Genomic DNA, 13225 nt, shown 5'->3' on the forward strand with positions numbered 1-13225 from the left:
CAGACCTGTCCCAGCTCCAGTCAGAAGTGGAGGAGGCAGTGCAGGAGTGCAGGAATGCTGAGGAGAAGGCCAAGAAGGCCATCACAGATGTGAGTGACCACTCACCTACCCACCTTCCAGAAAGACAGACAAGAGCCCTGAGTCCAATAACACCAACTTGGTTCTGTCTTAGGAGTTTGAGAACTTTAGAAAGCAAACACCAGGAGGGGAAAGGGGATTCTTGAGGGGGAAGAGGTCCTGGGGCTTGTATTCAATTACCCTTCCTCCTGGCCCACAGGCTGCCATGATGGCAGAGGAGCTGAAGAAGGAGCAGGACACAAGTGCCCACCTGGAGCGCATGAAGAAGAACATGGAGCAGACCATTAAGGACCTGCAGCACCGACTGGACGAGGCCGAGCAGATTGCCCTCAAGGGCGGCAAGAAGCAACTGCAGAAGCTGGAGGCCCGGGTGCGCGAGCTGGAGAATGAGCTGGAAGCCGAGCAGAAGCGTAATGCAGAGTCTGTCAAGGGCATGAGGAAGAGTGAGCGTCGTATCAAGGAGCTCACCTACCAGGTATGGACAGGGCAGGGGCTCTGGGGACAGACCCTTTGTATCTGGGCCTGTAACAAACATGATAGTCATCCAAGAAGAATGAAATGTTTTCTCTTAGCCTCTTTCACGTGAGGGATGGAAGTACAGCCCTGATTGTCCCTTTTCATTCTGCCTAACCTCACCCCACCTCAAGTATCCATTGGCCAGTCATGGTCAGTTCTGGACCTCCCTAACTGGGACTTCCACTTCAACATCCTCCCTCAGCTGGTCCCTGGGCAGGGCTCGACTAGCACAGCTTGCAAGAAACAAATATATAGCCAGTCTTTGGCTTGGTGCCATCTATCTCCCCACAAAAATAACACCAAAGTCATTAAAACCAAATCTCAAAACTTTTCAGTGTGGTGTAGAGTTTAACTTCCCGTTCTGTTTTCTAGAATAAGGCTCTCAACTAGATTTTGTTTCTGTTTCAATCCAGAATGGTACCATCTCTTTAAGCACCTTTTGTCCTAAACCTAAATCAAACCTTTGTCATAACCATTGCAGCCTAGAAAATTCCATCATGCCTTTGGTTCCAGAGTTACTCTCAGCACATGCTGGGCTCTAGAGCATGTCTACTCTCCAGACAGTGTACACACATAGGCCTCCCATCAACTGCTTGGACTCTTTCCTAGTACAAATCATTAAAAAAAATTCAAGCTTTTTTTTGGTATAAGTAACTATAAGGAGAATCATATGTTGGTGAGGCTCAGAAATTGGGTCAAGATACTAGATTTAGAGAAAAGATGACAAGGAGAAGTGGGGAACGGGTGGGATACTATCTTCTATGACTATGCATGACCACTCTCTGGCTCCCAGACGGAGGAGGACAGGAAGAATCTCCTGCGGCTGCAGGACCTGGTAGACAAGCTGCAGTTGAAGGTCAAGGCCTACAAGCGCCAGGCTGAGGAGGCGGTGAGTGTCCCTGCAGGGAATTGGGTATGGAGAATGGGCACAGGAAAGACGGTCCTCTAGGCTGAGAAGCTTAGAACTCCACAGCCCCTCTCACTTCATCCCCTCCCTCTCCACCCCACACAGGAGGAGCAGGCCAACACCAACCTGTCCAAGTTCCGCAAGGTGCAGCATGAACTGGACGAAGCAGAGGAGCGGGCAGACATCGCTGAGTCCCAGGTCAACAAACTTCGGGCCAAGAGTCGGGACATTGGCACCAAGGTGGGTCCCTACCCCAAGCTTCACCTGTTGCCTCCATGGTACCCACTCACCTGGTTCATGGGCCTCTCAGACAGAATACCCTCACACTAGGATGCCTCCTTTTCATTCATCCTCTATACTGAACCATAAAACCCCAGTCTGCTGAGTCCCTCTTTCCTGAATCTCATTGCCACTGATTTGAACAAGGTAATTTAATTCTCTGGACTCTCTAAGAGTCTTCCAGCCCTAACTCTCAATGCGATCCCTAGGGGCATCAGCAATCCTAAAAGATCCTGATTTATTCATACCCAGTATGCCCCAAATTCCCCCAACTGCCATTTTCCACTTCCCTTGCACATAATTTGACCTATGACTTTGTCATTCAAACCCAAAATGGACATCCCAGAGAATCCCCTTGTCTTCACCCATGTGATTTTTCTCTGGCTGACTGCAGAGTCCTGCCCTCCACAACCAGCCCATCCACACGTATGCCTTGGAAACACAGCCCCTACATGGGGCTCCATCACATCACACAGCTGTCCTCCACCCCACATGGCACTCCAGTCTCCCCTGCTGTGTTTTCTCTGTCCCATTCCTGCCCAACTTCCACACTTCCGGAACTAATTTGGACTTTGTTTCCTTTTAAAAGGGCTTGAATGAGGAGTAACTTTACATCTTCTTGACCTGCCCAGCCTTGAGGGTACCAATGAAGCCCCCAGTTCCAGAGCCTTACATAAGAGCTCCTTTAGAGGAAGCAGAATAAAGGATTTTTTCTTGGAAGCCAAAATCTTGTCTTCAGATTCTTCTTCCCTGCCTACCCACCATGGGGACACTGGGTATGGGAGGAAGTGGGGCTATTGGGGAGGAGAGGCAACTTCAAAGGTCAGGCTAGGAGCAAACCCTCACTTCAGGGGCCTGTGAAGCCCTAAGCAGTGTCAGTGTAGCTCGGGCCCAGTGGGCTCTCCTTCATCTCCTCCACTGGGAATGGAATAGATCCATGGTGTCGCTCCTTCTTGCCCTCTCTCTGGCCCAAAAGCCCTCAGAGTTGAAGAAATTTAGGGAACCATTAAAGGTCATCTAGAACACCCTGATCTATCTGCTATGTTCCTACAGCCCCAGCTCTGATCAACACCACTCACCACCATTGATACAACCAGGGTTGGGCTATGGGGAGGAGGTTTAGTGTGGTGGGTGGGAAGAGGTCCTGAATCTTCTGGACCCTTCAAGATGTAACCTCCTTGGGCGGACGATAATGTAAGTCTCTGAGAGCAAAGGGACTCACCTTCCAGTCACATCATCTCCAAACCACCACCCAGAGTTCAGCCCCCTACCACCCTCGGGCTACCTTCCCCTTCTCATCCCTTCTGGGCCTCAACCACCTCAGTCCAAGATGCTCTTAATTTCGCCCCCATTTCTGCCCACTGTAACCTGCATTCCTTCTCCTATGTACTAGGGGAAATGTGGAGATTCTTTGGAGACCAGGCAAGGGAGGGACCCTGGGGATGGATCCCTGGAGGGTTGGGAAGTGTAGAAGAACCATAGCTACCCTTCTACTAACCAGGCCCAGCACCTCCAGCTCCCCACCCAACCCCCTGGTGTTGCTGTCAGACCTAGGCTGCTTAAGATAGGTCTAGAATTGTGATCCATAGAAGGCAGGAGCTTGGGAAGCAGTGGGACTATTACGTTCTGCTGGGTTTAGTCCTGGACTGAATTTCCCCGCAACCCACCATGTACAACCCACAACCACTCAACCCAGCTCCTGCTTCACACACACACACACACACACACACACACACCCCGCCCCAGCTGCAGCCAGAGCAAGAATGCATCCGAGGAAGGAGAGGATGCCAGCTTTAGAGAATATAAAAAGGGAGACAGGCAAAAAGGAATATAAAAAGGGAAGGAAAAAGGCAGGGCCTGGTGAGGATGGCAGTGACAAAAGAGATCTGGGGGACAAAGTGACCAGAGGAAATAAACAGAGACAAAGAAAAAAGATCCCAGAAGTGAGGAGGACTCAGGAAGATCCACAGGTCCTCCCACCTTTCTCGCATACCCTCTTCCTCTTTCCCTGGGACTGCTCTGGTAGCTTAGTGGTTACGAATCGGGCTGCGAACCGCAAGGTCAGCAGTTCAAAACTACCAGCTGCTCTGCGGGAGAAAGATGAGGCTTTCTGCTCCCGTAAAGATTTACAGCTTCGAAAACCCTGTTCAGGGTTGCTATGGGTCGGAACTGACTCAACGGCACTGTAACAACAACAACATCCTAGGAATAGACTGGTGAGCAAAAGAGAGAGCCACACACACAAGAAAAGGGAGATGCAGGGGGAAGCCAGTGACTATAAGCAACCAGAGCATAAGAAAGAGCAGGAGAAAAGTGTTGAGAGAAAGATCAGGGACTGAATGGCAGACAGCAGTGCTCAAGACACAGCTGACAAATGAACCATGGGAAATGGAGGGATCCTAAAAGGGGATGTTGTTGTTGTTAAGTGCCATCAAATTGGTTCTGACTCATAGCAACCCAGTATAGGGTTACCTAGGAGTGGCTGGTGATTTTGAACCGCTGACCTTGTGGTTCAAACTGACCTTGAGGCCGAGTACTTATTCTATGGCAACACACCAGGACTCCAAAAGGGGATAGGAGAGGAAAATATGAGAGTGAGCCTCAAATATAGATGCTTGAAGAGCAGAGGGAGGCTATACTGAGCAAAGGAAAGAATCGTGGGTTAGCTTAGGTAGAAAGGGAGTCAGGAAAATCAAAAGGCAGTGAGCTGAGGGGCTGGTAGATAGAGACCATGAAACAAGTTGTAGAGACAGAGACAAGCCAAGCAGATATTGAGAAAGGTGGGGCTCAGAGAAGTGAGGGACTCTAGAAATAAGCCATGTTAGACCCTGAGACCAGCAGAGAAGTGAGCACCAGGATAAACAGAGACCAGGTTAGGCTTTGAGGTGGGGAGCCAGGCAGAAGCAAAGGAATGGCAGACACAGACACAGGGGTACAGAGAGTCAGGTCAAGGAAAGACAAACAGGAGACCAGCCCTGCCTCCCCATTCTTCTCACCTATGGCTGGAGTCTCTTGCCCTCACACTTGAGAATTTCCAGGACAACGAGGAGCTAGTTTGGGTGGCATCTGAGGAAGGATGGAGAACAGAGATGTGAATGCCAGGGGAGAGGAGAGGGCCTCAGGAAGGAAAGAGGAGGGCAAACCAGACCAGACCAGGGGGTAGAGCCCGGGACCAAGTTAACTCCTTCCTTCCTCCTCCTTCCATAGGAGATAGTGGAAACTGCCTGCCTGCCCCTTACTCCCCACCCCACCTATACCCAGCCTGGCCTGCTCAGAACATAGGGTTGCCTGAGGACAAAGCCTGGTCTTTGTCACCTGGACCTGACCCAGCCTGACCTGGTGTTCTCAGCCCCTTATCACATCCCCAGGGAGATGGGAAACAGGCAATGACGCATTGGGCCATGGGTTAACCCTCCCCAGCTTACACACCGGGGCCTTGAGTGACCTAGAGCTGGGGACAGGTGACCTGCATCCCTTGGGGGTAACATTTTGGCATATACACTTATGGGACCTATGCCAAGAGGACTGACTATAGGATATAAGTCCCCTGGGAGAGAGGTTATATCTTTCTGAGCCCAGTAAAGGGTTGGTGGAGGTTCTTAGAGAGTTGGGGGCTTTGGCAGAGATGCCATAGCTTTAGTGGAAAGCTCTCACCCAGAGAAGCTGACCCCTGTCCGTCCTACCAACCTTCACACCCTAGAGCTATATTGAGAGGTGACAGTAGATGGGATAGGAGAGGGAGCTGGAGAGTGTCTCCGGGTATGTGGGTGTTGGGGGAAGGCAGAGCAGGGGAGTCTGGCTTTGTTCCCTGAACACAATGTCCACTTAGTCATAACAGGCATGAAGACCTGACACCTACAGCCTCTGAGAGGTGGCCTTGTAGGAGGCTAGGGAGAGGGCCTGGGGCATTTGAGATCACCCACAAAGAAGAGAGTATGAGTGTGAGACCCAGGAGGGCGGGCAGGGTACACCAGAGTCATCATACCTGGGATGGGTAACAGACTGAAGAGCCCCAGCCTCATACCCATGGAATGCGGAGCCTGAGGCCGGCTGGTGTAAATCCCCAGGACTGCCTGGCACCCAAGCCATCCTCAGAGGCACCTGCACCCTCTGGCAGCCCAGAGAAGTAGAAGGGAGTAGCCCCCTATCCCCACCCTACACTCTCCCTCAGGCCCTGGGATTAATGCCTCCTGCCTCTCTCCACCCTTGCTCCCATTCTGCGCATACCAGCAGCACAGCATGGCAGTGAGAGGGTAAAAGCATGTGTGTGCAAATGTTGGCTTGCAAGTGTGTGTATTAGTGTGCATAAATGCAGATTGAAAATCTGTAAAAGTAAGTGTGTATGTATGAAAAGGTTGCACGTATGGGACTTAGAATAGACATGGATGTGTGGCTGGGTGTGAGGGCAGATGTCTACATTACGTGGTAGTAGACAGTCATTTGTGTGCAAATCTGCTGTAGAAACATGGGAGACTCCATTGCACTGTTTGAGGGATTGAATGACAGCCACAGTAGAAGCATCAGGGAAGGTGTCAGGGGCTCAAGATGTGTCCCCAAAGCAAGGCAACCTCAAGTCCCAGGAAGAACACCTGCCTAGAGACAAAGGACAAAGGGAATGCTAGGTATAGCGTTGGTGGAGAGTGAGAGTGGTGCAGAGTTTTATTCCTGACAAAAGGAAACTGAGTCATGCGATTAGATAAAGACTGCCTCCTTGGGCCTCCAGGCTCCAGCTGCCCGATCCCCAGGGCTGTGGGACTCCAGGTCTGACAGAGTGAGGAGATGCTGGGAGCCTGGGGCTATGTGAGAACACGCTTGAGGGGAAAGGAGGAGAGGGAAGGGAAGAAGAGAGGGCATCCTGTGGTTGGGGAGCAGGGGACAAACATTTGGCTAACAGGATAGGGTGACCCTCACCCAGTGTTCTCAACTCACCCTCAGGTTAAAAATAACCGAGGTAAGGGCCAGGCAGGCGCAGGGAGGTGGTGAGAGAAGGTCCTGTCTTCCCATTATCTGCCCACTGGCTTTTTGGAGGGGAGGAATGTGCCCAAGGACTAAAAAAAGGCCTTGGAGCCAGAGGGGCTGGGGTGACAGGCCTTTCATGGGCAAATCTGGGGACCCTGCTGTCCTCCTGTCACCTCCAGAGCCAAGGGATCAAGGGAGGAGGAGCCAGGAGGCTAGAGAGGTGGGAGGCAGGGTCCCTCCGGAAGGACTCCAAATTTAGACAGAGGGGTGGAGGAAGCTGCATATAAAGGTGCTGGGAGCTTTGAGGACAGAGACTTCTCTGACCCAGGTAAGATGGGATCGGGTGGGAATCTCAGTGGTCAGCTCCAGAGCTACCTTCTTGGGGAGTGGGGTGTAGGTCGGTCGGGGAACATTCCCATTGACAGAGGAGAGGTCCTAGGGATCAAACAGAAACCACTCTTCTTCTCATACTTTGCGTTTCTTTCCCTGCATCCTGTCATCTCCAGTTTTCTGTGTCTTCCCCTCACACTGTCTCCATCTTTCTCTCTCCTTTGGAAAATCTACAAGAGATTTTGTCCTGTTTTACTTCACCTCTCAGTCTTTGTCTATACTTGTCGTTACCATGCTTTTCTGCCTGTCTCTACTCTTTGCCCTTCCTTCTTGGTTCCATCTCTTTCTCCATATCCTGTTGCTCGCATTTGTATTAACACTGCATCCTCTCTGTCCTATTTCCCTGCCTCTTTTCTCTCCTAAGTCAGTAGTCTGGTCTATCCTGCTCCTATCTGTGTGTCTGTATCTGTAAGCCTAGCCTTTTGGCTTACTCTACTTCTGCTCTGCCAGTATTCATTCTACTTGTCTGACCTCTCTGCCCGGGTAGTTCTTCTGTGGCTCCTTGCTCCACTTGTCATCCAGATTCTTCAGGACTCTGTGAAGAGACAAGCAGGTGAGAACCACCCCGATTTTTTCTCCTAATCAGAAGAGCATGCCTCTCTTGGGAGCCAGGTTGTTGAGTGAAAGGCTTAGTTTAGTGTCTCTCCTCTGATCAACTCACACCTCCTCTTAACAAACTGCAGGAAATTCCAGCCCCACAAAAACCTCTTACAGAAATTCTCCTCAACATCTCCTCAGAGGGCAAAGGGTGCAGGGGGAGAGGGAGAGAACAACAGGGGCCAAGTAGCAGAGGAGGTAGATAGGGAATAAGGGCTCAGAGGACAATGCCACCCACTGAATTCTGGGCCCACTCCAGGAATGACCGAGTCCTCCTGTCTTGATCCACAGCAGCGAGATGACTGATGCCCAAATGGCCGATTTTGGGGCTGCGGCCCAATACCTACGCAAGTCAGAGAAGGAGCGTCTGGAGGCCCAGACCCGGCCCTTCGACATCCGCACTGAGTGCTTTGTGCCTGACGACAAGGAGGAGTTCGTCAAGGCCAAGATCACTTCCCGGGAAGGTGGCAAGGTCACTGCTGAAACAGAGAATGGCAAGGTATGTGGCACAGAGTCAGGGGAAGGTGAGTGAAGTTTTCAGGAGGGAGGTACAGAGACAGAGCCACTTGCAGTGCAAGCTGAGACCCCAACCAAGGTGGCAGGAGGCTGGGAAGTCCTGGAGAAGAACCCAGGAGAGTGAGGGAGTTTGCTCTGAGGAGCTCAGCATCTCTAGTGAGAACTCTTCTCAAATATACCTGGGCAGGAGCAAAGGTGCCGCCCAGAGGTGCAGCCCCCTTGCCAGAAAGAATACATGGTAGAGTAGGGGGTCTCAGCTGTAAACCTCCTTAGGGAAGTTTTGTGAGGGCATATTGTTGTTGTTGTTAGGTGCCATCGAGTCGGTACCGACTCATAGCGACCCTATTTACAGCAGAATGAAACTGCCCGATCCTGTACCAACCTCACTATTGTTGCCACAGGCACTGCATTAAATAAGGTTCCTCATCTTGTGTTTCTATCCCTCCTCTCTGTGCCTCAGTTTCCTCCATAAGCGACTCTTTCAAATACTCCTCCTTCACACCAAAAACAAGCTGTGAGACTTGAGTAAAGATAAAGAACAGGAATATTTGAGCTGGTGAAACTGGCACTAAAAAAAATCCCTGGTCCTGGCTTACTCACACCAGCTATGAGAATTGCCACTGGTCCTCAGCTGAGATTTACAACAGCACCATCACAGACTCGCTGATTGAACTTGGTGTGCCACTGAAGTGTGGAATAACAGACCCCATCCACCAGGGTCTTTCATTATGATCCCAGCTCTGCCACTGCAAATCTCTTAAAGCCACAGCTTCCTCCCCCATAAAACCAATGCTGGAACACTTACCTGCAGGATCTAATGATGTTACGGCATGGCAGACCAACCAATGCCAATCAAACCACACCTACAGTGACCCATATAGGGTGAATTTTTTTTTTATTATAGTAGGGGCATTAATGCCCTCAAGCATCACTTCCTTGTGAACAAAAGTACATTCCCATGAGATGGTCTCAGGATCGTGAGTGGGATGTATGTTCACAGACCAAAACATCTCTCCAAGTTTGCTCCTAGATACTTGAAGCATAAGAGCTGAAAGAGGTGATATGAGGAATCTTGGCAAGAGAAAGGCAACCTAGGACAGTCTCTAGGATGAGAGAAACAGCAGGCAGTTAGTTACATTACCTGAGGAAGGTGTCCTGGGGGAGTTGTGGGGCAGTGGACTGGGGCACTGACCAGGGGAGGGTTAGACAAGCAAGGGTAAGTTCTGGCCTGTGTTTTGACAGGTAAGTGGATGAGGCTGTTGAGCACAGACTGACAAGGGCTCTATTGAGAATGTGGTCATCCCTTCCTGACTGCTGTGCTCCCTCCTCAGACGGTGACAGTGAAGGAAGATCAGGTGATGCAGCAGAACCCACCCAAGTTTGACAAGATTGAAGACATGGCCATGCTGACCTTCCTCCATGAGCCTGCCGTGCTCTACAACCTCAAGGAGCGCTATGCAGCATGGATGATCTATGTGAGTGGCCTCCCAGGCCTAGGGGACTCTTAAGGAGAGGCCAGACTTCTCAAAGAACTGGAGGGGTCGCTGACGGATGACCAAGTAGGCAGAGGCAGATTCCAGATGGGAATCTAGGCTTCATCCCCAACCTTTTGGCCCTGGGGCTTCTGTCTACTCCCTCTCCCACCACCTACTCCTGGTCAGCTGCAGAAAGAAAGAGTCAAGTTGGTTTGTCCAGAGAGTTCCCTGCCTTCTACCCCTGCTTTTCCTGGGATTTCCCCATTGACTTCTCATGTTCAGCCCTGTTTTTTCTGCTGCAGACCTACTCGGGCCTCTTCTGTGTCACTGTCAACCCCTACAAGTGGCTTCCAGTGTACAATGCCGAGGTGGTGGGGGCCTACCGGGGCAAGAAGAGAAGCGAGGCGCCACCCCACATCTTCTCCATCTCTGACAATGCTTATCAGTACATGCTGACAGGTAAGCCGAGCAAACCCTGACCTGCGCCCCAATACCTATCTGGGCCTTCAGCCTGACACCATTGCCTCCCTTCTTTTTTCTTCCAGACCGGGAAAACCAGTCCATTCTAATTACGTGAGTGAGCACCAGTCACCCATAGAGGGTATGGGGTGGCATGGGGGGATTCTAAGGGTACAGGTAGGAAGGAAAATGTTACAGCTGTGTTTGGAAGGACTGTGGAGTGCTGACATCTCACTAGAGAGACGACAGAGTGATGAAGATGATGAAGGAACTTTGTAGGGTGATGGATTCAGCTGAGGGAGTGGAGAAGCTGGGACTCTGAGGGAAGGAATGCAGGAGTACAGAGTTCTGAATAGAGAACAGTAGGATTACTGAGTTCTGTTGGTTCCTGTTGCTTACAGCGGAGAATCTGGGGCTGGGAAGACTGTGAACACAAAACGTGTCATCCAGTACTTTGCCAGCATCGCAGCCATAGGAGACCGTGGCAAGAAGGACAACGCTAATGCAAACAAGGTGCTCATGTGGGCTATGGGCCCAGGACTCCACAGAGAGTCTGGGAGGCAGGCTGACCCAGGTTACCCCTAACCCTATCAATGGGAATACCATGAACAGGGCTCCTGAGGGTCAGCTGAAGAGCTTCCCGGCAGGATACACTCTGAGGACCAAATACAGGCCTTTGGAGCCACAGACCCATCACAGTTCACCCATTCTCACCCCCACTCCTATCTCCCAGGGCCAGATTCGTCTCCCTGTCCTTCTCACTAACCCCTGCAGGAGCGTGGGGGATGAACCCTGCTGTCCTGCTCCCTGCACAGGGCACCCTGGAGGACCAGATCATTCAGGCTAACCCTGCCCTGGAGGCCTTCGGCAATGCCAAGACTGTCCGGAATGACAACTCCTCCCGCTTTGTGAGTGCCCTTGACCAGCTGCCAACTGGCCTCATCTGGCCTTGTCTGAAGCAGGGGGCTGTTTTGCCAACAATCACCACCACACCCTGCCGATTGTATTGCAATTGGCTCTGAGGTGTCAGCAGAAATACACATACACACACTGTCCAAACCCTTCCCAGGCTCAGCCTGGCTCCATGAATTCTGGGAACCCCCAAGAAGGAGAGCAGAGTCACCACATCTGTTCCATAGCAAAATGATGGCGCCGATTCTGACCACATTTTAGATTTTTTTTTAATGACTGTTTCTGAAGCTCTTTCACAACAGAAGTGGGAAAAAAGCATATTTTCCACTTGTTCAGAAAGACCACACAGCTGTCTGAGCTCCAATTCTCTCATCTCTAGACCCAGGGTAGCACTATCAACCTCAGAGGCTGTTAGGAAAATGTCAGTAAATTATATTAGAGGTACCCACAGGAGGCATTCTGTACGTGTGGATTCTCCTGTTTTTGCTTCCACTCATTGATTCCTGAGTGGTATGTGAGATGTGGGCATCCTTTTCCCTGAGATACCAAATTAGTCATTTATATTTCTAGAATCATTCAGGGCATTCTGAGTTGAGTTGAAGTCAGGATCTCCATGCTGGCCAGTTCCCTCATCCTTTGTCCTATCCACCCTCAGGGGAAATTCATCAGGATCCACTTTGGAGCCACTGGAAAGTTGGCTTCTGCAGACATAGAGACTTGTGAGTACTGTGGAGAAGAGCCCTGAAACATCACTCCCTGAGTCCTCCACCTCGGCCTCTATCCCAGCTGGGCAGCCCCAGCTCATCATTTCCCTCTGGCGTTTTTCATTATCTCCCTTTGCCTCTTGGCTTTAGCATCTTTTTTTCCTTTAAATAATATATTCTCCGTTGGCTCTTTCCATCATCTTGTAGGAGACTTTCTCCCCATTTTCCACCCTTTTGTTGGATTTACTCTCTTTCCTCCTTTCCTTCCCTTCCTCCCCTCCTCTCCTTTCCAGATCTCCTGGAGAAATCCCGGGTGATCTTTCAGCTGAAGTCTGAGAGGAACTACCACATCTTCTACCAGATCCTGTCCAACAAGAAGCCAGAGCTTCTGGGTGAGCCCGACTGGATGTCCTTCCTGGCCCACTGCACTCTGCAGTGGCTTTCCCGTTCTTTCTCTCCTTGGACTCACCTGCATCTTCTCTGGCCTCCCTATTTCACTATCCCACACCTTCCTTCTCACTTCACCCCTTTCCACTCTTTCCTTTTCACATTTCTTCTCCTCTCTCTCGTTAGTTTCATGTTTCTTCTCTTTATTTGTCTTTCCCTTTGCCCATGTCTTACTCACCTACTACCAATCTTCCCTCTCTCTGGTTTCCTTCCTTTCTCATTTGTTTTGAATTCTCTTCTTGGTCCTTGCTGACTCTTCTCTTCTATTCCTACTCTTTGTCCTCTCCTGCTCATTCTGCCCAATCCTTTCTTCCCCTTTGTGTCCCTTTCCCAATACCTCTCTGCCCTGCCCTGGCCCTCTGCCCACCTGCCCTTCCCCTTGCCTGGAGCAGACATGCTGCTGGTCACCAACAACCCCTACGACTACGCCTTCGTGTCTCAGGGAGAGGTGTCTGTGGCCTCCATCGATGATTCCGAGGAGCTCATGGCCACTGATGTGAGTGAAGTGACTGAGTGCAGTGTTCTCCTAAGTGCTCCTGGAGTTACCTGCTCCAACCACCCTCCATCCTCTTTCTCTGTTCCAGAGTGCCTTTGACGTGCTGGGCTTCACTCCTGAGGAGAAGGTTGGTGTCTACAAGCTGACAGGTGCCATTATGCACTATGGAAACATGAAGTTCAAGCAGAAGCAGCGAGAGGAGCAGGCTGAGCCTGATGGCACTGAAGGTAAGAGAGGCAGGTGGGAAAGAATTGAGTTGCCTGAGGTAGAGACAAAGACTGAAGGGGACTATCTCTTCATTCTACACACAGCCTACAGGGAGTAGGTCTTTCATACCATCTCAAAAAAAAAAAAAAAAAAAAAAAAATAATTGCCTTTTGATAATTCTCAAGGAACTAAGTTGACAAAGGGTTCAATGTTGTGAAGTGCGTTTAAGTCAATTCTGACTGATAGTGAGCCTGTATAGGGTTTCTGAAGAGTGGCTGGTGAG

General features: G+C 50.7%; 1 protein-coding gene and 1 pseudogene across 1 annotated transcript in view; both read left to right on the top strand.

Moving 5' to 3' along the window:
* Positions 1-2387, top strand: part of LOC102813980 — a 38905-nt pseudogene extending 36518 nt beyond the window's left edge.
* Positions 2388-8024: 5637 nt separating this feature from the next.
* Positions 8025-13225, top strand: part of LOC102814372 (myosin-6-like) — a 29497-nt gene continuing 24296 nt past the window's right edge. The window contains exons 1-10 of the mRNA XM_006835527.1: positions 8025-8225; positions 9574-9717; positions 10020-10176; positions 10263-10290; positions 10578-10689; positions 10992-11084; positions 11744-11807; positions 12086-12184; positions 12632-12735; positions 12824-12962. Coding sequence (XP_006835590.1) covers positions 8025-8225; positions 9574-9717; positions 10020-10176; positions 10263-10290; positions 10578-10689; positions 10992-11084; positions 11744-11807; positions 12086-12184; positions 12632-12735; positions 12824-12962 — 1141 coding nt within the window. The remainder of the gene's footprint in view (positions 8226-9573; positions 9718-10019; positions 10177-10262; positions 10291-10577; positions 10690-10991; positions 11085-11743; positions 11808-12085; positions 12185-12631; positions 12736-12823; positions 12963-13225) is intronic.

This window comes from Chrysochloris asiatica, unplaced genomic scaffold (genome assembly GCF_000296735.1).
Source record: "Chrysochloris asiatica unplaced genomic scaffold, ChrAsi1.0 scaffold00017, whole genome shotgun sequence".
NCBI lineage: Eukaryota > Metazoa > Chordata > Mammalia > Afrosoricida > Chrysochloridae > Chrysochloris > Chrysochloris asiatica.